Genomic DNA, 25,458 nt, shown 5'->3' with positions numbered 1-25,458 from the left:
CAAGTGCCCCAAAAGAGGGGGGGGGCATGGCTGGGGGCACCCGCCTAGCAGGAGCTCCGGGCACCGGCAGCCCTGGCGAGGCCGGTCCGGTCCCACCCACGGCGCGCTGGGCCCTGGGCCGCTGCTGAGAGCAGTGACCCCTCCAGGGTGCCCATCCCCGGGGCGTCCAGGCCTCGGACGCCACCCTCAGAGCCGGCCCTGCGGCAAAGACCTGGACGGGCTGCCCCGAAACTCAGCCCGTGGGCAGAGGCCAGGCCAGTGTCCCACAGTGGGGATGGGGTCAGAGGCCGGGTGAGGGGCTGCAATGGGGGGGGGGCACGCGGCAGCCCCACAGATTTTGGATCTCCTGCCCCGTCTCTGCCCCAGGGAGGAGCTGCAGGAGCAAAGGGGCTGAACCAAGCCCCCACCCCCATCCCGGCCGGAATCCCCCCCCCCGAGCTCCCCCCACAGCCACAGGCCCCGCCCGGCCCCCTTAGGGACTTTTCCTACTTCCGCCTGGGCCTGGCATGAAAGCAGCGATTGTCCGACCTTCCCCCGCCGCCTGCGCCTCGCTCGCACAACGGAGCCATTCAGCCCCCTCCCCCTGCAGCGGGGTCCGGCCAGTGCACAGGGACCGGGGGGGCCGTGGGGAGAGCTGCACCTTGGGAGACGGGCCCCCCAAAATGGGGGCGTCCGTGTGAATCCTCCCCTTCCGGCCGGCAGCAGTGGGGCTCCACAGAGCTGGGGGTGGGAAGGAGGGGCAGCAGGTTGTGGGGCAGATTCTGAAATAGGGGGAAGATTGGGGGACCCTTTCCACTCTCCCCACATGGCCCAGAGCCCCCCCCCCCAGAAGGCAGGACCTAGGCCAACGTCCCAGATGCTGTTCCTGGCCCTAGCGCTGAGACTGGGGGGAGGGGGGCAGAGAGGCTGCAAAGGGGAAAAACAGCCGCATGCTTCAGGGCTTCAGCAGCCACTGGGGTCAGGAAGGACCCACCGCTAATGCAGGGGCAGGGTCCTCTGGGGCATCAAGTGCTGGGTCCAGGGATCCAAACTGGGGTGGCAAGGAACAGGGGGAGCTGGGCCCATAGGGCTGGGCTGGGGGGGGCAGAGGCGATACTGGGGGGGGCTGGTCTGGGGAGATGGGCTGTGCCAGGAAGGATCCCACAATTCCCACGGCCCCTGGGAACAGGCTCACCCCCCTGCCCAGAGCAGCCCCACCCCAGACCCTCCCCCCAAACCCAGCCAGCCCCAGCTGTGGCAGCCGCCCCCAGTCCAGACAGAACTGGGCCAAGCAGCCCCCACGGCCCAGGGCAGTGACTGGGGGGGGGGTCAGGCTGGGGGCTCCTCGAGCTCCAATGAGGGGAGACAGAGATTGGCTGATGTGGGTCAGACCCCCCCCCCGATCCTCCCTGCAGGCCAGGACCCCCCACCCTTCTGCCCTGTCCCCCCTCCCCTGCCCACAGCCCTACGACCCCCCCCTGCAAGCCAACCCCCCCTTCCCATGGTCCAGCCCCCCCCCAACCAGCTCGAGTTCATCTCCCAGCACGACTGGGCCCAGCGACCCGCGGCCCCTCCCTGCCCAGCGCTGAGGCCGGGGGTCGGGGGGGGGGGGTCGGCGCCTGCGCTGGGCACAGAAATTCCTTCCGCTTTTGCTGGTTTTGAGCCACAGTCAAGAGTGTCTGGGGGGGGGGCGCGTCTCCTGCCCCATTGTCCTGCCTGGGGCGGGGCAGGATCGGGGCCCAGCCCCCGGCCCAGCCCCCTGCTTGGCCCCCCCAGCCTCTCGGCTACCCCGCAAGGGGCCTGCGCTGAAGCTGAAAGCAGCAGCTGTTGGGGCCGGGCGGCCGCCCCCGCAGCGCTGCAGCTCTGGCTTGGGAGCCCGGACACCTGGGTTCCATACCTGCCTCTGATCCCCTGGCTGAGTCCTTCCCCCCCCGTGCCTCAGTTTCCCCCATGTCTAGCGAGCCTGTGAGGTCTCCAGGACCAGCGCTGCCTTGCAGGACGCGTCCCAGTGCCCAGCACAACGTGGGGACACAACGGGGCCCTGATCTCAGCTGCGGTCTGGGCAGCGCCCGGCACGACGGGGGCCCTGAATTTGGGGGGACACACAATGGGGGGTCCCTGGTCCCAGCCACGGCTGCCCGAGGACTTTCCCCGAGCAGCTCCTAGCGTCCCCCAGGACGTGGCCACGGAGGAGTTAATCGCCCCTAATCGGCTAATCCCAGTTCTGATCCTTCCCTTCTGACATCACACGTCTCAGCTGCTCCTTGGCAGTGTCCCCAGTGCCGCCGCGCCCAGGCTGCCTGCCGGGGCGGGGGCCTGGTCGGTCACCGGGCCCCGGCCACCCACCGAAACGCCGCCCGAGCCAGACCTTCGCCTCCTGAACTTAGCACTGGCCCCGCCCCCTAAATTCCACCCCCTTAACGGCCCCCGGAGCTGGGATTCTCCCTCACTTCCTGTCCCAAACGGCTGCCGCGGTGCACACCAGAGGCAGCTGCATTCCATGCAGGAAACAGGCTCTTGTGATTTACGGCCCCGATGGTGCAGAACTGGGATTTTAGCCTGGGAGCTCTCGGCTCTGCCCCTCTGTGTCTGCAGCACCCGGCCTGCCAGGGCCCCAAACTCAGCCGCGGCCTGGGGGCACTGCTCCGACATATGCCGTAAACCTCCCCTGCTTCTTAAACCAGGGGCATTTCCACCCGGGAGGGGGCGTCCAGGGGAGATCTGGCCTCCAGCGACTGCAGGAGAAATGAGGTATCCCCTGCTAGATACTTAGTGCCCAGAGACCCGGGCAAGGTTGTGACCCCCCGTCGGGCCGGGCGCTGCCCAGACCCCGGCCGAGCTCAGGGCCCCGTCGGGCCGGGCGCTGCCCAGACACAGCTGAGATCAGGGCCCCGTCGGGCCGGGCGCTGCCCAGACCCCGGCCGAGATCAGGGCCCCGTCGCGCCGGGCGCTGCACAGACCCCGGCCGAGATCAGGGCCCCGTCGCGCCGGGCGCTGCCCAGACCCCAGCCGAGATCAGGGCCCCGTCGCGCCGGGCGCTGCCCAGACACAGCTGAGATCAGGGCCCCGTCGCGCCGGGCGCTGCCCAGACTCACAGTCAGACCCAGTCCCTGCCTCTGGGATCTCCCAATCAAGGGGTCACGCCCCCCACGTTACCCCCGGAGAGGCAAAGTGAGCAGCCCAGGGCCACCCAGCAAGTCGCTGGCAGAGCTGGGGGGTTTGACCCCGATCTCCCAGCCCGGGCATGGGCCAGAAGCACGACCCCGTCTGCCCTCTCTCCCCTGGCCCCCCGGGCCGCCCCGTATCCCCTCCCCCCTCGCCCGGCCCCCTCACCCGGCGCCCAGATGTGCCCGAAGAACCCAAGATGCCCATCCCAGGGCGGCTGGCCAAAGCCTCTATGGTGGGGGCCAGGCCGGGCCCAGGGACCTGACTCTGGCGGGGGCGAGCTAAGAACCAGACGGGGGTGGGGGCCCCGGGACCCCGACTGGGAATCGAACTGCAGGCGGGGGGGGGGCGCCCCCATCCCCCTCCGATCTCAGCCCCCAGAACTGGGCCGTCCCCAGGGCTCAGGGAGCCCCTGCCCGGCTGGCCCAGCCCCCCGCCCGCCCGCCCGCGAGGGGTGAAGCCGCTGGAGTCTGAGGACAAACATCTGGAGCTGGGAGAATGACCAGCGCGCCCCTCCCCCCGGCTCAGTCCAGCGCAGAACTGGGCCCTTTACAAATCTACCCGCCGGCTTCCGCCCGGAGCCCTCCCCGCCCGCGGCTCCCCCTCGCCGGGCGGCTGCAGGGGGACCCCAGCAAACCCGCTTCCAGCCTCCCCCAGCGCCGCCCTGGGCCCCTCGGCTGGACCCCGGCCGCCCCCATCGCGCCCCGGGGCAGTTAGAGTCCCCGGGCCCCCGGGCCCCTCTCCGGCTCTGCCCCACCAGGGGCCGGGGACCGGGCTGGAAAGTCGCCCGGCGAAGCGGGGCCGGGCTCGTGGCTCGCTTACCTGGGGAGAAGCCCCGTCCCCGGCCGGCCTGGCGAAGGGAGGAGACGGCGTCGGGGGCGGGGGGGACCCGGACAAAGCCCCACGGAGCGGGACGGGCCCTGGGAAATCGGGGGCCGGGGCCGGTCCGGGCTTTGACCGGTGGCAGGGAGAGAAGCGGGTGAAGTGACCTGAGCGAAGGTCCCTGCAGCCGGGACGGACGAGCCCTGCTGGCCGCAGGCCCCGAAGGCGACGCGGCTCCCCGCCTTCACCCTCGACGCCGCGCCGGCCAGGAGCCCCCCAGGGTGGCACCGACCCAGCCGGGCGCCGTGGGAGGGACGGGCGGGCTGCCCGGGTCTCAGGCCAGCCCAGGGCCCAGCGGTGCCCCCGGGGGCCGGCGGCAGGGGCCCGGGGGGGGATTTCGCAGGGGCTGGTACCTTCCCTCCGCTGTCAGTTTCCAGGGCTCCCCGGCACAGACTCCAGAGCTCTGCAGTGACCAGCCAGCCCAGCTCCCGGGGGCTGCCACGGTCCCGCCCCCCCGCCCGGCCGGGACACACCCCCCCGCTAAAAGGGGCAGCGCCCGAGCGAGCAGGGCCCGATCCGGCCTGCGAGGAGCAGAACCAGTCCCCGGCTGCAGCCCACCGGGGAGCCGCAGAACCAGGAGCCCAGAGCGGCTGGGGATGGGCCTCGGGTCCGGCTGCCCCCGCGCTCCAGGGAACGGGGATTTGGGCAAAGAGGGTGCGCTGGGCTGGGCCCATCAGGGTAACGGGCACGTCCTGCTGGGGACTGGGCAGCGCCCGGCGCGACGGGGCCCTGATCTCGGCCGGTGTCTGGGCAGCGCCCGGCACGACGGGGCCCTGATCTCAGCCGGGGTCTGGGCAGCGCCCGGCACGACGGGGCCCTGATCTCGGCCGGGGTCTGGGCAGCGCCCGGCGCGACGGGGCCCTGATCTCGGCCGGGGTCTGGGCAGCGCCCGGCGCGACGGGGCCCTGATCTCGGCCGGGGTCTGGGCAGTGCCCGGCGCGACGGGGCCCTGATCTCGGCCGGGGTCTGGGCAGCGCCCGGCGCGACGGGGCCCTGATCTCGGGTGGGGTCTGGGCGGCGCCCGGCGCGACGGGGCCCTGATCTCGGCTGGGGTCTGGGCGGCGCCCGGCGCGACGGGGCCCTGATCTCGGCTGGGATCTGGGCGGCGCCCGGCGCGACGGGGCCCCGATCTCGGCCGGGGTCTGGGCAGCGCCCGGTGCGACGGGGCCCTGATCTCGGGTGGGGTCTGGGCGGCGCCCGGCGCGACGGGGCCCTGATCTCGGGTGGGGTCTGGGCGGCGCCTGGCGCGACGGGGCCCTGATCTCGGGTGGGGTCTGGGCGGCACCCGGCGCGACGGGGCCCTGATCTCGGCCGGGGTCTGGACAGCGCCTGGCACGACGGGGCCCTGATTGGGCTGGTCGAGGCCCCTGCTGTGCTGTGTAACATTCCAGGGGAATCTGTGAGGATTGAGGGGCCCAGTTTCAGCCTCCAGCAGCACAGCGAGTGGCATTTATTAGGCGTATTACGGTAGTGCCCAGGGCGCCCCGTCCCCATGCCAGGCGCTGCGCAGACCCAGAGCACAGCGCCAGCCCCTGCCCCTTGCGCTGCCCCACTGCTGGGCTCCCCGGGCGGCTGGGAACGAGCCTGGCAGGAGTTAATTGGCAGCGGCTGGTGACCGGCTCCACGGGCCTGGTTCTAATTTAGCTGCTTTTCCAGCTCTTGGTGCATTTTTGCTTGGAGCTGAAACGTTGCACGAGGAGTTTGTGGCTAGTGATAATGACGTGGGTTAGAGTTACATGGGTGGAGCCCGGCCGAGATCGGGGCCCCGTCGCGCCGGGCGCCGCCCAGACCCCGGCCGAGATCAGGGCCCCGTCATGCCGGGCGCCGCCCAGACCCCGGCCGAGATCAGGGCCCCGTCGCGCCGGGCGCCGCCCAGACCCCGGCCGAGATCAGGACCCCGTCAGGCCGGGCGCCGCCCAGACCCCGGCCGAGATCAGGGCCCCGTCACGCCGGGCGCCGCCCAGACCCCGGCCGAGATCAGGGCCCCGTCGCGCCGGGCGCTGCCCAGACCCCGGCCGAGATCAGGGCCCCGTCGGGCCGGGCGCCGCCCAGACCCCGGCCGAGATCAGGGCCCCGTCGGGCCGGGCGCTGCCCAGACCCCGGCTGAGATCAGGGCCCCGTCACGCCGGGCGCTGGCCTGACCCCCACCGAGATCGGGGCCCCGTCGTGCCGGGCGCTGCCCAGACCCCCACCGAGATCAGGGCCCCGTCGCGCCGGGCGCTGCCCAGACCCCGGCCGAGATCGGGGCCCCGTCGGGCCGGGCGCCGCCCAGACCCCCGCCGAGATCGGGGCCCCGTCGCGCCGGGCGCCGCCCAGACCCCGGCCGAGATCAGGGCCCCGTTGCGCCGGGCGCCGCCCAGACCCCGGCCGAGATCAGGGCCCCGTCGTGCCGGGCGCCGCCCAGACCCCGGCTGAGATCAGGGCCCCGTCACGCCAGGCGCTGCCCAGACCCCAAATCAGACATTCCAGTCCCCAAGCAGCTCCCAGTCTGCCCGAAGGAGACTCGCTGCTCAGACACTCGGGGAACAGGGTGCGGGCAGGACCTGGTCGGGGCCCCCTGTGAACCAGTGGCAGAGGTGGGGGCAGGACCCAGGCGTCCTGATCCATCGGCACAGTGCCCCTCCCCCCCAAGCTGCTCTGCCTCCTGCAGCCTGGGGTTCGGCTGCACCAAACCGCTGGGCGCTGCTGCCAGACACGGGCCCTGATCCTGCAGCCTGGACTCCACCGGGCAGCCCGGGGCAGATCCTGGACGGGTCGGGCCCTCGGCCTGCACTGGGGCTCCGGGGGAGGGTGCAGGGAGAGTTGGGTTCTGCACCTGCCTCGGCCCCGACCCACTGGGAGCAAGTTACACGTCCCGCTGGGCCGCTGGCTGCCCAGTTAGACTGCGCGCTTCGGGGGTCGGGGTGCAGGCGGTGCCCGGCGCGACGGAGCCCCGATCTCGGCTGGGTCTGGGCAGCGCCCAGCGCGACGGGGCCCTGATCTCGGCCGGGGTCTGGGCAGCACCTGGCACAGTGGGGGCCCCGATCTTGTTTGTTGCTCCAGCTGCTCCCCCCCCCCACAGGGGTAGCCGGCAAACCCAGCTGTGCCGATTCCTCACCCCGCTCGGCTGGATTTCGGCCGAGGCCCGGGGCAGGCGGCGTCAGGCCCTGTGAACATCAGCCCAGGGGGCCCCAGCTCTGCCCCGCCCCCGGGAGAAGGCGCCCGGCCCTGCCGAGGGGGCTCGGCCCAGCGGGGGCAGGGAGGGGCTGGCAAGGGACATTTATCCCCGGGCCCCGCGAGCCCCATGGAGCCTGGGCTGCAGCCAGATGCATTTGGCACCATCCTGTGCTGGCTTCCCCGGCCGCTCCTGCCGGGGGCCCATCGCACCCCTGAGCGGGACTGGCCCCAGCAGCTCCAGGGCTGGAAAATCCCCCCCTGCCCCCCCGGGAACAGGCCCAGCCCGACCCAGTGACTGGCCCAGGGGCCTGGCGCTGAGCTGGGCATTGATCCCCAAGTCCCGGCCTCCATCTCAGGGCCCCTCGTCCCCCTCCCCACACCTGCTGGGGCGACTCGCCGATACCGGCACCTCGCGCCCTCCCCGCGAGGGTCCCGTCAGCCCAGCCCCTAACCCTGCTGAGGCCCTTCACTGCCCCCCGCACCCAGCAGCATCTCCTGCCCCGGTGCCCGTGCGTGAGCCGGGCCCCCTCCCCTGCGCCAGCCGTTGGGGCTATCAGGGCTGGGCGCTATCACCCAGCACATGCCGTCCTGGCACAGGCCTGGCCAGATTAGATGCCACAAGCTGCAAGCGGGCAGGGTCGGTGCTCCAGGGAAAGGGGGTGGCTGTGGGGTGAGGCCTGGCTCTGCCGCTGGCCTCAGTTTCCCCTCCAAAGCCTTGGTGAGCGTCAGCTCTTCAGTCAGGGACTGTCTGCCCAGCGCTCGGCCCGAGGGGGCCCCCACACTCCTGGGGGGCTGGCAGGTGGGGGGGGGCTGCCCAGCCCCCTTCTGCCCCCCAGGGCCCCGCTCTCACTCGGCCCCACAAACCAGACTCGGCTCCCGGGAATTCAAACAATCCAAAGGGTTTTGGTTTTATTGTTAAATCAACTTTATAAATAAACCCCCGGCCGGCGCCTCTCCGCAGCCGGGCAGACGCGGGGGGACGGGCCCGGGCTGGGGAGGACGCTGAGGGGAGACCACGTCCCCCCGGCCCGGCGCAGAGCAAGGCATGAGCCAAATTCAATGGGGTGCACGGGGGGGAGGGGGGTTCCAGTTTGGGGTTAACGCTGGTGGCTCAGACAGCGAAGAGGGTGGGGTGGGGGTGGGGTAACAGCCCGGGGGCAGCTGTGATTGGAGGGGGGGAGGGAAGGCCTGGGCTCCCCCCCCGGGCCCTGGTGGAGGTGAAGGGGGCAGCAGGGCCCCCCAGGGTACAGCTGGATGCTGCTGGGGGGCGCGGGGAGCCTGGCGCTGACACTGCCAGGCCTGGGAATCCCCTGCCCGCCCCCCACGTGGAGGGGCCCATGCCTGGCAGCCCCCCCTCCCCAAATCTCTGTCCCCCTTTGCTGGGGGCCCCGCCCGCCCCTCTGCCAATACACCAGCCCCCCCTCACTTCAAACAGCCCCCCCGTGTCCCCCCCAGCCCCACCCGGGGTTAATGAACATCCCAGAGGGGGCTCAAGGGACGAGATCGCAGAGCCGGGCAGGGGGGGCTCCTCCGGGTGAGAACAGAAACACACAGAGGCGAGTGGGGCGGGAAGTGAGGCCCCCCCCCCCACCCCAGAGGTTGGGCTCCCCCAGGCACTTGGGGGGTTGGAAGGCTCCTGACGGCCCCCCAGGCACGGGCGTCTCACCGCCGCCCCAGGAGGTGTGGGGGGGAGGGGCAGGATCCTCAGGCACCACAAGGGCCGTGGGGCCCCTGGCTTCAGACAGGAGCGGGGGGGAGGGGGGATGAGGAGCCAGGACTCCTGGGTTCCCTTCCCAGCGCTGGGAGGGGGGTCTCTGCAGCCTGCCCCGCTCTCTAGCCACAGGACCCAGGCGGCCCACGGGCGGGATCCCGGCCTGGTGCTGCCCGTGTCTGGGGATCCGCAGAGGGAGACGCCCCGGGGGCAGCTCATCGAGCTTTGCTCCAGATGCAGGGTCCCCGGCAGGATCGGGGCCACCCCCCCTCTGCCCCGGCTGCTGGGTAAACAGGCCAGACATCCCGCCTGGCTCCCGCAACACCGAGCCCGGCCCGAGCCCCTGCCCGGAACGCCCCCCACACCCCACGGCATTTGACTGGGTCGAGTGGTCTCCCCGCAGGGGGCAGGGTTTGCGAGTGGGCCTGGAGTCGGGGGAGGGGGGCTGGGCCGGCGCCACGTGGGGGGCTCAGCAAGGCACTCTGGAGGCTGGGAGGGGTGTCTCCCCCCCGCCCCGCCCCCCCCGGGCTGGAAGAGCGGACGCAGCCGGTCCTAGGTCCTCGGGGATCCCGCTGGCTCCTCCTGGCACCTCCAGCTTGACCTGTTCAGAGCGTTTCAGGGGGGACGGGACCCTCCAATGAATCCAATGGGTGAAATGAACACGTGGCAAATCCGCCCCCTCCCCAGCGGGTGGGGGACCACGGTCACTGCCGGCTGTGGAGAGACCCCAGGGAACAAGCCAGTCCTGGATTCCCAGCTTAGGGAAGGGAGTGGGGTGGAGTGGTGAGAGCCAGGACTCCTGGGTCCCATTCCTGGCTCTGCCACAGGATTCCCTGCGTGACCCTGGCCAAGTCCCGGCTCTTCTCTGCCTCAGTTTCTCCTCTGGTCCTGCGTGTTGCGGCTGGGAAGGAGCTGGCCTGGCGCTGGGGGGGCTCACCGGTGGGCGGCGCGCGGGACGAGGGGGGCGTAGAGCTGGGGGATCCGGCGGCTCAGCAGCGGGAGCAGCGACTCCCGGAGACGCAGGTAGTTACGTTCCAGCTCCCGGTGATACTCGCGCTGGTCCGGCCCGATCAGCGACTTGTTCTTCCGCAGGGCGTCCTCGCACCTGGAACCGGGGGGGCTCTGAGCACGGCCACCGGGGGTCCCAGCATGCACTGCTGCTCCCCCCGCGGAGTGCAGGCTCAGGGCCAGGGGAGAGGGATCTGGGGGGCTCGGAGCCCACAGGAGGGACCCCAGGAGGGGGGAGGGGGGATCCCTTCTCCCTTCAGGAAAGCCCCTGCCCCAACCCTGCCCCCACCTCCTGGGGGTGAGGCCGGCCCTGGAGAAGGGGGGCGAGGGGCTGGGCAGGGGGCTGGGTGGGCCGTGCGGGTGGGGAGATGGGGGTGCCGGGGGAGGAGGGGGGACTGGTACCGTTTGGTGAAGTCCCTGAAGCAGAGACGCAGCTTGTTGTGGTGCCGGTAGAGCCGGGGGTCGTCCGGGATCTCGGCCAGGAACACCTGGGCCACCTCCAGCGGGCCCTGGGCAACGGGCAGTGGGTCAGCGCCCTGCCCCCACCCAGCCCAGGGTGTTGGGGAAAAGCTCCCCCCAATACAGCCCTGCTGGTGCCCCTCACTCCCGACCCGCAGCCCCCGCTAGCCCAGCCCTGTCCCCCACCCCCCAGCCCTGCCGGTGCCCCTCACTCCCGACCCGCAGCCCCCGCTAGCCCAGCCCTGTCCCCCACCCCCCAGCTCTGCCGGTGCCCCTCACTCCCGACCCGCAGCCCCCGCTACCCCAGCCCTGTCCCCCACCCCCCAGCTCTGCCGGTGCCCCTCACTCCCGACCCGCAGCCCCTGCTATCCCAGCCCTGTCGGTGCCCCTCACTCCCGACCCTCAGCCCCCGCTACCCCAGCCCTGTCCCCCACCCCCCAGCTCTGCCAGTGCCCCTCACTCCCGACCCGCAGCCCCCGCTAGCCCAGCCCTGTCCCCCTCCCCCCCAGCTCTGCCGGTGCCCCTCACTCCCGACCCGCATGATTCAAGTCCTGGCACAAGGGTGGAAGCTGCCCTGGGGCAGGCCCAGCGGGGCAGGGAAGGATCTGTGCCCCCTCCCAGGCCGTGGCCGGTGCGTGACCCCCGACCCCCCTGCCCTGCCCGGGGCGCCGCCCGACCTGGTTGACGGTGGTGCCCACGCAGCCCTGCAGCACCATCTGCAGCATCTTGGCGTCAGCCGGCTCCTGGTGGGTGGCGAAGGCCAATTCCTGCATCTTCTTCTGCATGTCCTCGATGGCCACCTCGATGGGGGTCAGGATGATCTGGGGGCACCGGGGGGGGGGGTCAGCTCAGCCCCCCAGACCCTCCGGCCCCTGCAGCATCCTGCCCCCAGCTGAGCCCCCCCCATCCCACGGTGCCCCCTGCCGAGCCCCCACTTCACGCCCCCTAGCCTGGCACCCACTGCCGAGCGCCCCTCCCCCACCCCACGGTGCCCCCGGCAAGGCCCCAGCTCGCTCCCCGCAGCCCCCTGCCGACCCCCCACCCCCACCCCACAGTGCCCCCTGCCGAGGCCCCACCTCATGCCCCATAGCCCGGCACCCACTGCCGAGCGCCCCTGGCAAGCCCCCACCCTGCTCCCCGCAGCCCCCCGGCGGCCGGCCGGCGGCACCTCCTCCTTGTGGACGACGGGCAGGCGGGTTCGGATGTAGGGGAAGGCGTGCGAGGTGGTGAGCAGCGTCTTGCGCTTGTGCTGCTTGTGCAGCTCCCCGTGCGCCCGCCCGTCCCGCGTGAAGGGCGTGCAGAACAGGAAGCAGCGCAGGCCGTAGTTCTTCTCGAAGTAGGTGACTCGCTCCTTCAGCTCGTAGGTGTCGAAGAACGGCTCCACGTAGGTCAGCTGGATGTAGGCCTGGGGAGCGGGGGGAGGCCGTGGGGATCTGCCCCCCAGCCCCAGGGAGCCCCATGCCCACACCGCCCTCCTCACGGCCCCAGAGCTGGGCGAGTCCTTGTCCTGCTCTGTGCCTCGGTTTCCCCTCCTGCCTCGTGTCAGGGCCTGTCTCGCTGTGTCCAGGCAGCACCCGGCACGACGGGGACCCCCAATCTCAGCTGGGGTCCGCGCAGCACCCGGGGTGTGACAGGGGCCCTGATCTTGGCAGCCTCCGGTGCAGTGGGGGAGGGAGGGGGCCCGATCTCGGCCGTGTACCCCAATGGGCCCAGGCAATTTACCTTGTTGGGGTCCAGCTTGCCCTTGTCCACGGGGTTCGAGTCCTTGATGATCTCAACCAGGTCGTCCCCGAAGCGCTCGGCGTAGAACTCCTGTGTGGGGAGAGACCCCCCCTTCTATGGGGCCGGGCCTGGAACCGGCCACTTTCCAGCCAAGGAGCCTCCGGCCGGCACCCCCAGAACAGCCCCGGGTCCCCCTGGCTGGCAGCGAAGGGACCACGGAGGCCCAGTGTGTGTCCTCCCCCACCCCACTGTCCCGGGGCAGAGCTGCCCGAGCTGCAGACAGGATTCGCCTCGGTGCCCAGAGACCACAATGACGGGCAGAGGGGGCAGGGTTGCCGGGGGATCAGGGGTCCGTGTGGGGGTCACCGAGTCAGGCTCCCGGGAGAGCTGCCAAAATCCAGCAGGATTCCCACCCACCCCGCTGTGGGGAGCCGGGGGGCAGCGCGAGGGGCAGAACCAGCCCACGGGACACCCCGCGCCCACCCCGACGGGGCTCCGGCCGAGGGGGAGAGCAGGGGCCATTTCCAACCGAGTCACAGCCCCCAGGTCCCCCAGTCCTGGGCTCCCCCCCCCATCCTGCCAGGGCCCCTCGCTCCCAACCCGCAGCCCCCGCCTCACCTCCAGCCGGTGGGAGATCTCGGCCAGCTTGGTGATGGACGGTTCTTTATACACAAACTCCTGCTCGTCCAGGTCCCCGAACTTGCTGCCGTAAAACCCGACCCGGAAATACGTCCCGAACATGCGCTGGGGCCTGGGGCAGAGCGGGGCCGGTGAGTGTGGACGGGCAGGGCCCGGGGGGCCGGGCAGAGGCCAAGAGCCGGGGGCCACAAGCACCTCATGGGCTCGGCTCTCCCTTAAGTGCAGCCACCTCTGGGGTGCAGCACGACAGCTGGATACAGCAACAGCTTGGGGGCAGGCGCGAGCGCCCCCTACTGAGCCCCCCACCCCTGCCCAGGGAACCCCTCCAAATCGGTGGGACGCCCCAGGGGGGCGACTTACCGCAGCACCGAGGCCGGGGAGCAGCAGCGGGCAGGACCGGCGGCCGGGGAGAGAAGACGAGAGGCAGCAGGTTAGCAGGGGGCAGCGAGTGGCTCCTGGCGTGGCGCTGGGGGGGGCCAGGGCCTGGTGGGGGGGGCCAGGGCCTGCCGGGGGGGCCCCGGGACAGATCGCCACCCCCACTGCAACCATGCAGCCCCTCCCCCCGAGGCACTGCCACCCCCAGCCACCTCCACTTTGACCCCCTGTTCAGAGGTGAAAGGTCACCAGGGTCACAGCTGGGGGCACCCTGGGCACACTGGGGCGGGGGGGCTGCACCCCCACCCCCTTTGGGGATTCCCTGTCCTGACCCACGGCTCTTCCCAGCCAGGGCTACCCGGCCCCCCAGCACGGAAGTGGGTGCTAAGCAGGGACCAGCCGAGCCTGGTGACTCATCACGCCCAGGACGACCGCCCATGGCCGCGGTCACTAACCACTAACCGCTAGGCCTCGCCCTCCTCCCTGAGCCAGGGAGAGAACCCCGGAGTCCTGGCTCCCAGCCCCACCCCCCCACTCTAACCCACCAGCCCCCACTCCCCTCCCAGAGCTGGGAGAGAACCCAGGAGTCCTGGCTCCCAGCCCCACCCCCCCACTCTAACCCACCAGCCCCCACTCCCCTCCCAGAGCTGGGAGAGAACCCAGGAGTCCTGGCTCCCAGCCCCCCACCCCACTCTAACCCACCAGCCCCCACTCCCCTCCCCGAGCCGGGGAGAGAACCCAGGAGTCCTGGCTCCCAGCCCCCCCGTTCTAACCCACCAGCCCCCACTGCCCTCCCCGAGCCGGGGAGAGAACCCAGGAGTCCTGGCTCCCAGCCCCCACGTTCTAACCCACCAGCCCCCACTCCCCTCCCCGAGCCGGGGAGAGAACCCAGGAGTCCTGGCTCCCAGCCCCCCGTTCTAACCCACCAGCCCCCACTCCCCTCCCAGAGCCGGGGACAGAACCCAGGAGTCCTGGCTCCCAGCCCCCCCGTTCTAACCCACCAGCCCCCACTCCCCTCCCAGAGCCAGGGACAGAACCCAGGAGTCCTGGCTCCCAGCCCCCCCGTTCTAACCCACCAGCCCCCACTCCCCTCCCCGAGCCGGGGAGAGAACCCAGGAGTCCTGGCTCCCAGCCCCCCCGTTCTAACCCACCAGCCCCCACGGCCCTCCCAGAGCTGGGAGAGAACCCAGGAGTCCTGGCTCCCAGCCCCCCCAGTCTAACCCACCAGCCCCCACTCCCCTCCCCGAGCCGGGGAGAGAACCCAGGAGTCCTGGCTCCCAGCCCCCCCGTTCTAACCCACCAGCCCCCACTGCCCTCCCCGAGCCGGGGAGAGAACCCAGGAGTCCTGGCTCCCAGCCCCCCCGTTCTAACCCACCAGCCCCCACTCCCCTCCCAGAGCCGGGGAGAGAACCCAGGAGTCCTGGCTCCCAGCCCCCCACCCCACGTTCTAACCACTAGACCCCACTTCCCGAGCTGGGCAGGGTTAGAAACAGGCCCTTCCGCCAGGCAGCCCGGACCATGCAGGGGGTGGGGGTCGGGGGCTGTGAGGTGCTGCACACACCGGCATGAGGGGGGCGGGGGGGCGCACACGCACACACACGTGTCCTACCCCCCAGCCAGCGCTCTGACAGGACGGGCGCAGGGTGGGGGGAGAGAGCACCTCAATTGCTGTCGGGACCCCCCCGCCCCCTCTCCCCGCAGCGCAGGATCGGGGCCGCGCCCGCATGACGCCCCGACCCCCCCGGACGCTGCAGGCGGGGCTCGGGGGGGAGGCCTGAGCCATCGGAAAACACTGCCCCCCACCCCCACCCCAGAGAACCGGGGCATCCCCGAGGCAGCTCCCCACTGCAGCCAGCCGGGCACCCCCCCTTCCGCCTTCAGGGGAGGCTGGGGTCCACTCCCCTGCAATGCACATCTCTGCCAGAAGGGGGCGCTCTCACCAAGGGACCATGCCCACACGGCAGCCAAGGGGCCCCTTCAGGCTAACAGAAATCACTCCATGGTGCAGAGGGGGAAACTGAGGCACAGACAGGCAGGGACCTGCCCAGGGACGCAGGCAGACAGTGGCAGAGGTAGGGAGAGAACCCAGGAGTCCTGGCTCCCAGCCCCCTGCTCTAAGCACACCCCTCCATGGGCCGGGGAGAGAACCCAGGAGTCCTGGTTCCCAGCCCCCTGCTCTAAGCACACCCCTCCCTGAGCCGGGGAGAGAACCCAGGAGTCCTGGCTCCCAGCCCCCTGCTCTAAGCACACCCCTCCCTGAGCCGGGGAGAGAACCCAGGAGTCCTGGCTCCCAGCCCCCTGCTCTAAGCACACCCCTCCCTGAGCCGGGGAGAGAACCCAGGAGTCCTGGCTCCCAGCCCCCTGCTCTAAGCACACCCCGAGCCGGGGAGAGGACCCCGGAGTCCCGGCTCTGGTCCCGCTCCCGCGCGGCGGGCGCCCACCTGGCTGCTGATCTTGCCGAAGGCGTCCTGCAGTTGGCCGTGCAGAGCCGCCAGCTTCTTGAACTCCCGGTTGGCCTCGTGGATGGGGATGAGGATCTTGTACACTTGGTTCACCGCCTCGTACAGCCCGCCCTGGGGGGGTCAGCCGGGGGTCGCAGCCCCCCAGGCACGTGAGCAAAGGGGGCAGGGACCGTAGAGGCCAGGCCCTGCCCCTGCCCGGCTCCCCCAGGCCCAGACACCCCCTGCCGACCTCCCGCACTGCCCCCCCCCCAAGGCAGGCTCCCTCCCTCGGCCGGCAGCGGCAGTAGGGCCGTTCCCTGGGCGCTCACCATGGTGAAGAAGGCGGCCGCCTGCTCCAGCAGCCCCACCAGCCCCAGCTCGGTGAAGAACTTCCCGGAGCAGATCCCCTCCTCGTCCGGGGCCAGCACGTCGTCCGAGACGGCCGACTCCTCCAGCACGTTGGACGAGATGCCCTGCCGGAGACGGGCGGTGAGAGGGGCTGGGGGGCCGAGAACCCGCCCCGGGCGGGCGCGCGCGCAGGCCTGCCAGGGGATGGGGCAGGGAGGGGGCTCTAGTGGGGGGGCTGAGAGCCAGGACTCCTGGGTTCCCTCCCCAGCTCTGGGAGGTGAGTGGGGTCTAGTGGTCAGAGCAGGGGGCTGGGAGCCAGGACTCCTGGGTTCTCTCCCCAGCTCAGGTTGGGGAGTGGGGTCTGGTGGTTAGAGCAGGGAGCCAGGACTCCTGGGTTCTCTCCCGCTCCCCCTGGCAGGTGGGGCTCACCTGGAAGGAGACGCAGCCCACGGGCAGGTGGCGGGAGTCCTCCAGCATGCTCAGGTACTCGGCCACCAGCGCGGCCGCGTGCACCATGCACTGCGCCGCCTCGGCGTGGTTCCCCTGCGACGAGTGCTTGGCCGCCATGTTCTGCAGCCACGTCAGCCGCAGGTCCGGGGAGTTCTGGTAGCCCTTGGCGATCCTGGGAGAGAGACGGGCTGGGAGCCAGGACGCCTGGGTTCTCTCCCTGGTCTGGGGATGGGGGAGCTGGGAGCCAGGATGCCTGGGTTCTCTCCCTGGTCTGGGGATGGGGGGGCTGGGAGCCAGGACGCCTGGGTTCTCTCCCCGGTCTGGGGCTGGGGGGGCTGGGAGCCAGGACGCCTGGGTTCTCTCCCCGGTCTGGGGATGGGGGGGCTGGGAGCCAGGACGCCTGGGTTCTCTCCCCGGTCTGGGGATGGGGGGGCTGGGAGCCAGGATGCCTGGGTTCTCTCCCCGGTCTGGGGCTGGGGGGGCTGGGAGCCAGGACGCCTGGGTTCTCTCCCCGGTCTGGGGCTGGGGGGGCTGGGAGCCAGGACGCCTGGGTTCTCTCCCTGGTCTGGGGATGGGGGGCTGGGAGCCAGGACGCCTGGGTTCTCTCCCCGGTCTGGGGATGGGGGGGCTGGGAGCCAGGACGCCTGGGTTCTCTCCCTGGTCTGGGGATGGGGGGCTGGGAGCCAGGACGCCTGGGTTCTCTCCCCGGTCTGGGGATGGGGGGGCTGGGAGCCAGGACGCCTGGGTTCTCTCATCGGTCCGGAGAGGGGAGGGGGTCTAGTGGGTTAGAGCGGTGGGGGGGGCAGGGCTGGGAGCTTGCGGCAAGTGTCCCCTCTCTACTCCTCAGCCCCCCACTTCTCTACCGGGAGGTGCCGCTTCCAGGGAGTTGGGGGGGGGGGGGCTGTATTCCTGCATGGAGGGGGGTGGGCAGCGGGTGAGGGCAGGACCATGAACCTGGCTGGGGGGCGGAGGATGGGGGCGGGGGCGTGGCCGTGGCAGGGGGCGTGGCCAGGCAGGGGGCGTGGCCATGGACGGGGCGTGGCCGGGCAGGGGGCGTGGCCGGGCGCTCACCTGTACATCAGGTCGATCAGCATCTCCGGATCCTCCTGATGCTCCTTCATCTTGACGGTGTCGGTGAGGATCATGTGCAGGTTGAAGACGAGGTCCTGCACCTGGGGGGGCAGTGGGCTCAGACTCCCCCCTCCCCGCCCATCACCCCACACTCCGGGGGCACGGCTGGGCCGGGGGGCCGAGAGTCGGGGAGCCCGTGGCCGGGCCAGCCCCAGGCTGTAGAGTGGATCCTGTGCCCCCCCCCCAAGCTACCTTGGGGACAGGCCCCACCCGGTACCCACTCAGCTACAGGAATGGGCCCTCGGGGGGGGCAGCCTGTCAATCGGGGCAGGGGCCGCCCCCCGGTACCTGCTCAGAGAAGCTGCTGTCCCGCAGCCCGGCGTCCTCCTCGGCGTAGGTCAGGATGGTTTTCAGCGAGCGCCGGAGATGCTCCTCGTTGAAGTTGGACGAGGTCCCGACGAGTGAGGACAGCGACATGGTCACCTGCATCTTCACCCGGGCAAAGTTCTGCGGGAGGCCGGGGGGGGGGGGGGGAGTCTGAGCCGAGGAACCCACAGCGCCCCCTGCTGCTTGGGCACAGCGCGCCAGGCTCCTGGCATGGGGGGGAGGGCAGGGGATGCCCAGACAGCCCCTGGGATCCGGCTGGCTGGCTGCGCCCAAGTTCCCTGGCAGCCTGGCCCAGGGGGGGTCCCTGGAGTCTCCAACAAACCGCCCCCCTCTTCCACCTGCAAAGGAGCCGGCGGCGTGGCCCAGCCGGCCCATCGGACTGCTGAACTCCACCCCAGAGACAGCCACATGGCCGGGGGGGGGGGGGGGCCTGCACTCACGTGGCCGATCTCGAAGTTCTGGCGCATGAGCAGGTAGAGGGAGGCGCTGGCGTGGGCGCGGATGGCAGCCACCCGGCTGCTGCAGTGCCCCAGGAGCCGCAGACACAGGTCGGCGCAGAGCTCCGTGTCCTCCTCGAACAGCATCTCTGGGAACTGTGCCGCGCGCGGGGAGAGGGGTTAGAGCCCCTGGACACCTGGGTTCTCGCCCGGCGCTGGCAGGGAGCAGGGTCCAGTGGCTGGAGCAGGGGGCGCTAGGAGCCAGGACGCCTGGGTTCTCGCCCGACGCTGGCAGGGAGTGGGGGGCACTGGGAGCCAGGACGCCTGGGTTCTCGCCCAGCGCTGGCAGGGAGCAGGGTCCAGTGGCTGGAGCAGGGGGCGCTGGGAGCCAGGACGCCTGGGTTCTCGCCCGGCGCTGGCAGGGAGCGGGGTGCACTGGGAGCCAGGACGCCTGGGTTCTCACCCAGTGCTGGCCGGGAGTGGGGTCCAGTGGCTGAAATGTGGGGGGGCACGGGGGGGCACTGGGAGCCAGGACGCCTGGGTTCTCGCCTGGCACTTGCAGGGAGCGGGGTCCAGTGGCTGAAATGTGAGGGGGCATTGGGAGCCAGGACACCTGGGTTCTCACCCGGCGCTGGCAGGAAGTGGGGTCCAGTGGCTGGAATGTGTGTGTGTGGGGGGGCGCTGGGAGCCAGGACGCCTGGGTTCTCACCCAGTGCTGGCCGGGAGTGGGGTCCAGTGGCTGAAATGTGGGGGGGCACTGGGAGCCAGGACGCCTGGGTTCTCGCCCGGCGCTGGCAGGGAGAGGGGGGCACTGGGAGCCAGGACGCCTGGGTTCTCACCCAGTGCTGGCTGGGAGTGGGGTCCAGTGGCTGAAATGTGGGGGGGCATTGGGAGCCAGGACGCCTGGGTTCTCACCCGGTGCTGGCAGGGAGCGGGGGGCACTGGGAGCCAGGACGCCTGGGTTCTCACCCGGCGCTGGCAGGGAGCGGGGTCCAGTGGCTGGAATGTGGGGGGGGCGCTAGGAGCCAGGACACCTGGGTTCTCACCTGGCGCTGGCAGGGAGCGGGGGGCACTGGGAGCCAGGACGCCTGGGTTCTCACCCGACGCTGGCAGGGAGTGGGGGGCACTGGGAGCCAGGACGCCTGGGTTCTCACCCGGCGCTGGCAGGGAGCGGGGGGCACTGGGAGCCAGGACGCCTGGGTTCTCACCCAGTGCTGGCCGAGAGCGGGGTCCAGTGGGCAGGGGGTTGGGTTCCCGTCCTGGCTTCCCCACTCTCTCTGGATGGAGTGACACGGACCCGGGTGCGACCCCCCCCAGGGCCAGCCCAGCCCAGCCGCCTGTGGGATGGGCCCAGGCGAGCCCCTCCCCTCTCCGATCTCCCTTCTCCCCGGCAGCCCGGTCACCCGCCAACCACCCCCAGCTCCCCCCAGCTCCCCTGGCTCTATGCTGGGGAGCCGCGCGGGGGCCCCGCTCACCTTGCTCACCAGCGCCCTCTGGGAGGCGAAGCAGTGCTGCAGGAAGAGGGCGCTGGGCGTGCAGGCCATGCTGTGCAGCAGCACCCGCAGCACCCCGTCCAGCACGCTCTCCCGGGCCTCCGCCAGCAGCACCGTCTGCGGGGACACGGCCGTGAGGAGGGCGGAGCTCGGGGGCAGGGGGGCGGAGCTCGGGGGGGCGTGAGGGCGGAGCTCGGGGGCAGGGGGGGCGGAGCTCGGGGACACGGCCGTGAGGGCGGAGCTCGGGGAGCAGGGGGGGCGGAGCTCGGGGGAGCAGGGGGGCGGAGCTCGGGGACACGGCCGTGAGGGCGGAGCTCGGGGACACGGCCGTGAGGGCGGAGCTCGGGGAGCAGGGGGGGGCGGAGCTCGGGGGGGCGTGAGGGCAGAGCTCGGGGAGGGAAGGGGGGCGAAGCTCGGGGACACGGCCGTGAGGGCGGAGCTCAGGGGGGCGTGAGGGCGGAGCTCGGGGGGCAGGGGGGGCGGAGCTCGGGGACACGGCCGTGAGGGCGGAGCTCAGGGGTGGGGGGTGGGCGGAGCTCGGGGAGCAGGGGGGGCAGAGCTCGGGGGGGGAGGGGGGGGCGGAGCTCGGCGGGGCAGGGGGGGCGGAGCTCTCAGCAGGGGGGGCAGAGCTCGGAGCTCGGGGACACGGCCGTGAGGGCGGAGCTCGGGGGGCAGGGGGGGCGGAGCTCAGGGACACGGCCGTGAGGGCGGAGCTCGGGGAGCAGGGGGGGCAGAGCTCGGGGGGGAAGAGCTCGGCGGGGCAGGGGGGGGCGGAGCTCGGGGAGGCGTGAGGGCGGAGCTCCCAGGGGGGAGGGGGGAGCCTGCCATGGGGCAGAGCTTGTGGGGTATTGCCGGGAGGCTGAAGTCTCCTGGGAAACCAGTGCCTGATGTTCACAGGGGGCAGGGGCTGGGAGCCAGGACTCCTGGGTTCCATCCCCAGCTCTGGGAGGGGGCAGGACGGGTCAGCGGCAGCTGCTGGGGGGCGCTGGGAGGGACGGGGGTAACTCCACCTCGCCCCCACCTGGACGATGATCTCCAGCGTGTCCAGCACCACCAGGTTGGCCTCGGTCGCCAGGTTCCCCTCCACCAGCACCTCCTGCTCCACCTCCTCCCGGCTCCTGGGGGCAGAGCGGGGCATCAGCGTCCACCCCTCCCACCCCCCAGCCCGGTGCCCCCCACCCCTCCACCTCCCAGCCTGGCGCTCCCCACGGCCAGCCCCCCACAGTGCCCGGGGCTCCCTGGCGTCGCTCCCATCCTGGTCCCTGCCCGGTGCCCCCAGCGCCCACCCACCCCACGGCCCCCCAGCATCCATCCCCCACCTCGACACCGCCCCAGCAGCCCCCAGCCTGGAGCCCCCCAGGGCCAGCCCCCCACAGTGCCCGGGGCTCCCTGGCATCACTTCCATCCGGGTCGCTGCCTGGCTCTCCCCAGCCCAGGGCCCCCCAGCACCCCCCACCGCCCAGCCCCCAGCACGGCACCCCCCAGCATCCTCCCTCCCCTCCACCCCCCACCCCTCCCCTCCCAGCCCGGGGCCCCCGGCGCCGCAGCACACGCACTTGTCCACCTTGTCGGAGTTCGGGCGCCAGTGGGCGAGGTTCTTCCTCCAGCGGACGCTCTCCTGGCCCCCCAGGGGGCTGCGCTCTGCGGGAAGGGGGTGTCAGGAGCCGCATGGCAGGGGCGGGGTAGAGGCAGGGTGGGGCGCAGGGAGGGGGCAGGGCTGGCGGGGGGGGCAGGGGGCAGGGCTGGCGGGGGCGGGGGTGGGGCAGGGCCATGGCTCACCCCGGCTGCGCCGCACCATCTCCTGGCGCGCGCCGACGGTGCCCAGAATGGCCTCCTCCAGCCGCGCCTTCATGTCCAGCGACTTCTTGAAAGCCAGGCTGCTGATGCGCTCGAAGGCCTTCCTGCCCTGGGGGGGTTCGGGGGGGCGGGTTAAGCACTGGGGGGGGCTGATGGAAAGTCCCCTGGGGAATCGGACCCCTGGGGAATCCCCCCAGCCCACTGGGTCCCCCCCCAGATCCACCCCCTGCCTGCTGGATCCCTGCCCCCAGATCCACCCAGCCCACTGGGTCCCCCCCCCAGATCCACCCCCTGCCCGCTGGATCCCTGCCCCCAGATCCCCCCAGCCCACTGGGTCCCCCCCCAGATCCACCCCCTGCCCGCTGGATCCCTGCCCCCAGATTCCCCCGACCCACTGGGTCCCCCCCAGATCCACCCCCTGCCTGCTGGATCCCTGCCCCCAGATTCCCCCGACCCACTGGGTCCCCCCCCAGATCCACCCCCTGCCCACTGGATCCCTGCCCCCAGATCCACCCAGCCCACTGGGTCCCCCCCCAGATCCACCCCCTGCCCGCTGGATCCCTGCCCCCAGATCCACCCAGCCCACTGGGTCCCCCCCCAGATCCACCCCCTGCCTGCTGGATCCCTGCCCCCAGATCCACACAGCCCACTGGGTCCCCCCCGAGATCCAACCCCCTGCCCGCTGGATCCCTGCCCCCAGATTCCCCCGACCCACTGGGTCCCCCCCCAGATCCACCCCCTGCCTGCTGGATCCCTGCCCCCAGATCCACCCAGCCCACTGGGTCCCCCCCCAGATCCACCCCCTGCCCGCTTTATCCCTGCCCCCAGATCCACCCACCCCACTGGGTCCCCCCCCAGATCCACCCCCTGCCCGCTGGATCCCTGCCCCCAGATCCACACAGCCCACTGGGTACCCCCCCAGATCCAACCCCCGCCCACTGGATCCCTGCCCCCAGATTCCCCCGACCCACTGGGTCCCCCCAGATCCACCCCCTGCCTGCTGGATCCCTGCCCCCAGACCCCCCCCGATCTGCTCCCCCCCCGCTGGATCCCTGCCCCCAGATCCACACAGCCCACTGGGTCCCCCCTGAGATCCAACCCCCTGCCCGCTGGATCCCTGCCCCCAGATCCCCCCGACCCACTGGGTCCCCCCCCAGATCCACCCCCTGCCTGCTGGATCCCTGCCCCCAGATCCACCCAGCCCACTGGGTCCCCCCCCAGATCCACCCCCTGCCCGCTGGATCCCTGCCCCCAGATCCACACAGCCCACTGGGTACCCCCCCGGATCCAACCCCCGCCCACTGGATCCCTGCCCCCAGATTCCCCCGACCCACTGGGTCCCCCCAGATCCACCCCCTGCCTGCTGGATCCCTGCCCCCAGACCCCCCCCGATCTGCTCCCCACCCGCTGGATCCCTGCCCCAGATCCCCCCGGCCCGCTGGGTCCCCCCCAGCTCCCCCACCTTGTACTCGAAGCAGGCCACGCAGAGGTACAGCAGGTCGAGGAGGCGGCCGAGGTGCAGGGGGGGCAGCTCCGCACACCAGCTGTGCAGCGCCCCCGCGTCCCCGTTCTTCAGCACCCACAGCAGGCAGGCCAGCAGGGTGCGGCTCGCCTCCGCCGACAGAGTGCCGCCCGGGCGGGGGGGCTGGGGGGAGAGACGGGGTCAGTGCCCATCCCCCCTGGGCGGGGGGGCTGGGGGGAGAGACGGGGTCAGTGCCCATCCCCCCTGGGCGGGGGGGCTGGGGGGAGAGACGGGGTCAGTGCCCATCCCCCGCCCGGGCACGGGGGGGGGAGACAGGGGTCAGTACCCATCCCCCGTCCAGCTGGGGGAGAGACGGGGTCAGTGCCCATCCCCCGCCTGGGCACAGGGGGGGCGCAGGGAGAGACGGGGTCAGTGCCCATCCCCCGCCCGGGCACGGGGGGGGGGGGAGAGACAGGGGTCAGTGCCCATCCCCCGCCCGGGCACGGGGGGGGGGAGAGACAGGGGTCAGTGCCCATCCCCCGCCCGGGCACGGGGGGGGAGACAGGGGTCAGTACCCATCCCCCGTCCAGCTGGGGGGAGAGACGGGGTCAGCGCCCTACCCCGCACGGCCGGGGGGAGAGACGGGGTCAGCGCCCATCCCCCGCCCGGCCGGGGGGAGAGACGGGGTCAGCGCCCATCCCCCGCCTGGCCGGGGCGAGAGACAGGGGTCAGTACCCATCCCCCATCCAGCTGGGGGAGAGACGGGGTCAGTGCCCATCCCCCATCCAGCTGGGGGAGAGACGGGGTCAGCGCCCATCCCCCGCCCGGCCGGGGGGAGAGGCGGGGTCAGCGCCCATCCCCCGCCCGGCCGGGGGGAGAGACGGGGTCAGCGCCCATCCCCCCTGGGCGGGGGGTCGCAGGGAGAGACGGGGTCAGCACCCATCCCCCCTGGGCGGGGGGTCGCAGGGAGAGACGGGGTCAGCGCCCATCCCCCGCCTGGCTGGGGAAGCTCAGGACCGTACCCCGTGGGGCGCCCTCCAGCAGCTGCCCTGGTTTCACTCACACAGCCGGGGCCGGGCCCTTTGGGGGGGCCAGGATCGATCCTGGGGGCAGGCCCCCCGCCCGGCTGCTCACTGGGGACAGGCCTGCAAGGCCAAACGAGCCCACAGATACCACCCCCCCCAGGGGGCGCTGTGCTCGAAGGGGCGCCCGGCTCTGGGTGGGGGCTGGGAGCCAGGACACCTGGGTTCTCTCCCTGGCTCTGGGAGGGAGGGGGGACCCCGGGAAGGGACGCTCCGTCTCGAGATCGGGGTGCTCCGACGTTCCCCCCCCCCACGGTTACTCACGGCCGCCGGCGGCGGGAAGGAGCTGGCCCGGTGGGCGGGGGGCAGTGGGGAGCCGGCGATGGCCATGGCCACCGACTGGCTGATGGTGCCACTGTCGCCGTCTCCTTCGTCCCCCAGCACGGTGACCAGGCGCCCGCGCGGACTGTGGTTCTCTGCGGGGGGAGAGCGCAGGGCTGGGGGGCGTCGGGCACCAGCCAGCCCGGGGGCTCCCCGGACAGAGGAAAGGGGACAGGCTCAGGAGCTCGGAGGCCTGGGTCCTCTCCCTGGCCTTGGGAGCGGGGGGGCTGGGAGCCAGAACTCCTGGGTTCACTCCCCAGCTCTGGGAGGGGGGGTGGGTCTAGTGGTTAGAGCTGGGAGGGGGGGTGAGAGCGAGGCAGGACTCCTGGGTTCTCTCCCGGCTCGGGGAGGGGGGTGGGGTGCAGTGGTTAGAGCTGGGGGGGGCTGGGAGGCAGGACTCCTGGGTTCTCTCCCCGGCTCTGGGAGGGGGGGCTGGGAGGCAGGACTCCTGGGTTCTCTCCCCGGCTCCGGCAGGGGGGTGGGGGCTGGTGGTTAGCGCCGGGGGGGGCTCACCGGTGAAGTCGTGGAGCTGCGGCAGGGGGGTGGGGGCTGGTGGTTAGCGCCGGGGGGGGCTCACCGGTGAAGTCGTGGAGCTGTGGCAGGGGGGTGGAGACTAGTGGTTGGGGCGGCTGGGAGTCAGGACTCCTGGGTTCTCTCCCCGGCTCCGGCAGGGGGGTGGGGGCTGGTGGTTAGCGCCGGGGGGTGGGGGGGGGCTCACCGGTGAAGTCGTGGAGCTGCGGCAGGGCATCCAGCACGATGCTGAGGAGGGGCAGGTAGAGCTGGGCCACGTGGGCGCGGGCGGGGGGGGCGGCGTAACGGGCGTCGGCGTCGTGGCTGCACAGCAGGTTGTGCAGGGCGCTGATGACCTTCTTGTGCAGGAAGAAAACGCTGGCAGGGAGGAGAGCGGGCCTGGGAATGAGACTTCCCCACTCTAACCACTGCACCCCACTCCCCTCCCAGAGCCGGGATAGAACCCAGGAGTCCTGGCTCCCAGCCCCCTGCTCTGACCACTGCACCGCACTCCCCTCCCGGAGCCGGGATAGAACCCAGGAGTCCTGGCTCCCCCCTCCCTC

At 72.2% G+C, this 25,458-nt stretch overlaps 2 protein-coding genes across 10 annotated transcripts in view; both read right to left on the bottom strand.

Moving 5' to 3' along the window:
* Positions 1-4,448, bottom strand: part of KANK2 (KN motif and ankyrin repeat domains 2) — a 28,020-nt gene extending 23,572 nt beyond the window's left edge. For 2 of the 3 annotated variants that reach the window (XM_044995110.1, XM_044995112.1), the window contains exon 1: positions 4,380-4,448. The gene's annotated coding sequence lies outside the window, so the exon portion shown is untranslated. Of the gene's footprint in view, positions 1-3,966; positions 4,353-4,379 lie in introns of those variants that run through there. The other variant, XM_044995111.1, reaches the window with a different exon arrangement.
* Positions 4,449-8,614: 4,166 nt separating this feature from the next.
* DOCK6 (dedicator of cytokinesis 6) overlaps positions 8,615-25,458 on the bottom strand; it is a 53,687-nt gene continuing 36,843 nt past the window's right edge. For 2 of the 7 annotated variants that reach the window (XM_044994477.1, XM_044994476.1), the window contains exons 30-48: positions 25,104-25,273; positions 24,329-24,480; positions 22,983-23,165; positions 21,503-21,629; positions 21,280-21,364; positions 20,745-20,841; positions 19,706-19,840; positions 18,234-18,386; positions 17,755-17,913; positions 17,407-17,507; positions 16,315-16,507; positions 15,867-16,010; positions 15,538-15,669; positions 12,701-12,826; positions 12,083-12,172; positions 11,529-11,765; positions 11,038-11,181; positions 10,304-10,410; positions 8,615-9,998 (exon numbers count right to left, since the gene is read on the bottom strand). In XM_044994477.1, coding sequence (XP_044850412.1) covers positions 9,827-9,998; positions 10,304-10,410; positions 11,038-11,181; positions 11,529-11,765; positions 12,083-12,172; positions 12,701-12,826; positions 15,538-15,669; positions 15,867-16,010; positions 16,315-16,507; positions 17,407-17,507; positions 17,755-17,913; positions 18,234-18,386; positions 19,706-19,840; positions 20,745-20,841; positions 21,280-21,364; positions 21,503-21,629; positions 22,983-23,165; positions 24,329-24,480; positions 25,104-25,273 — 2,707 coding nt within the window. In that variant the 3' untranslated portion in view covers positions 8,615-9,826. Of the gene's footprint in view, positions 9,999-10,303; positions 10,411-11,037; positions 11,182-11,528; positions 11,766-12,082; positions 12,173-12,700; positions 12,827-15,537; positions 15,670-15,866; positions 16,011-16,314; positions 16,508-17,406; positions 17,508-17,754; positions 17,914-18,233; positions 18,387-19,705; positions 19,841-20,744; positions 20,842-21,279; positions 21,365-21,502; positions 21,630-22,982; positions 23,166-24,328; positions 24,481-25,103; positions 25,274-25,458 lie in introns of those variants that run through there. The other 5 variants (XM_044994481.1, XM_044994478.1, XR_006574497.1 and 2 more) reach the window with 4 other exon arrangements.

The sequence above is a fragment of the Mauremys mutica genome, chromosome 20 (assembly GCF_020497125.1).
Source record: "Mauremys mutica isolate MM-2020 ecotype Southern chromosome 20, ASM2049712v1, whole genome shotgun sequence".
Lineage (NCBI taxonomy): Eukaryota > Metazoa > Chordata > Testudines > Geoemydidae > Mauremys > Mauremys mutica.
This window is presented reverse-complemented; position numbering and strand designations above follow the sequence as displayed.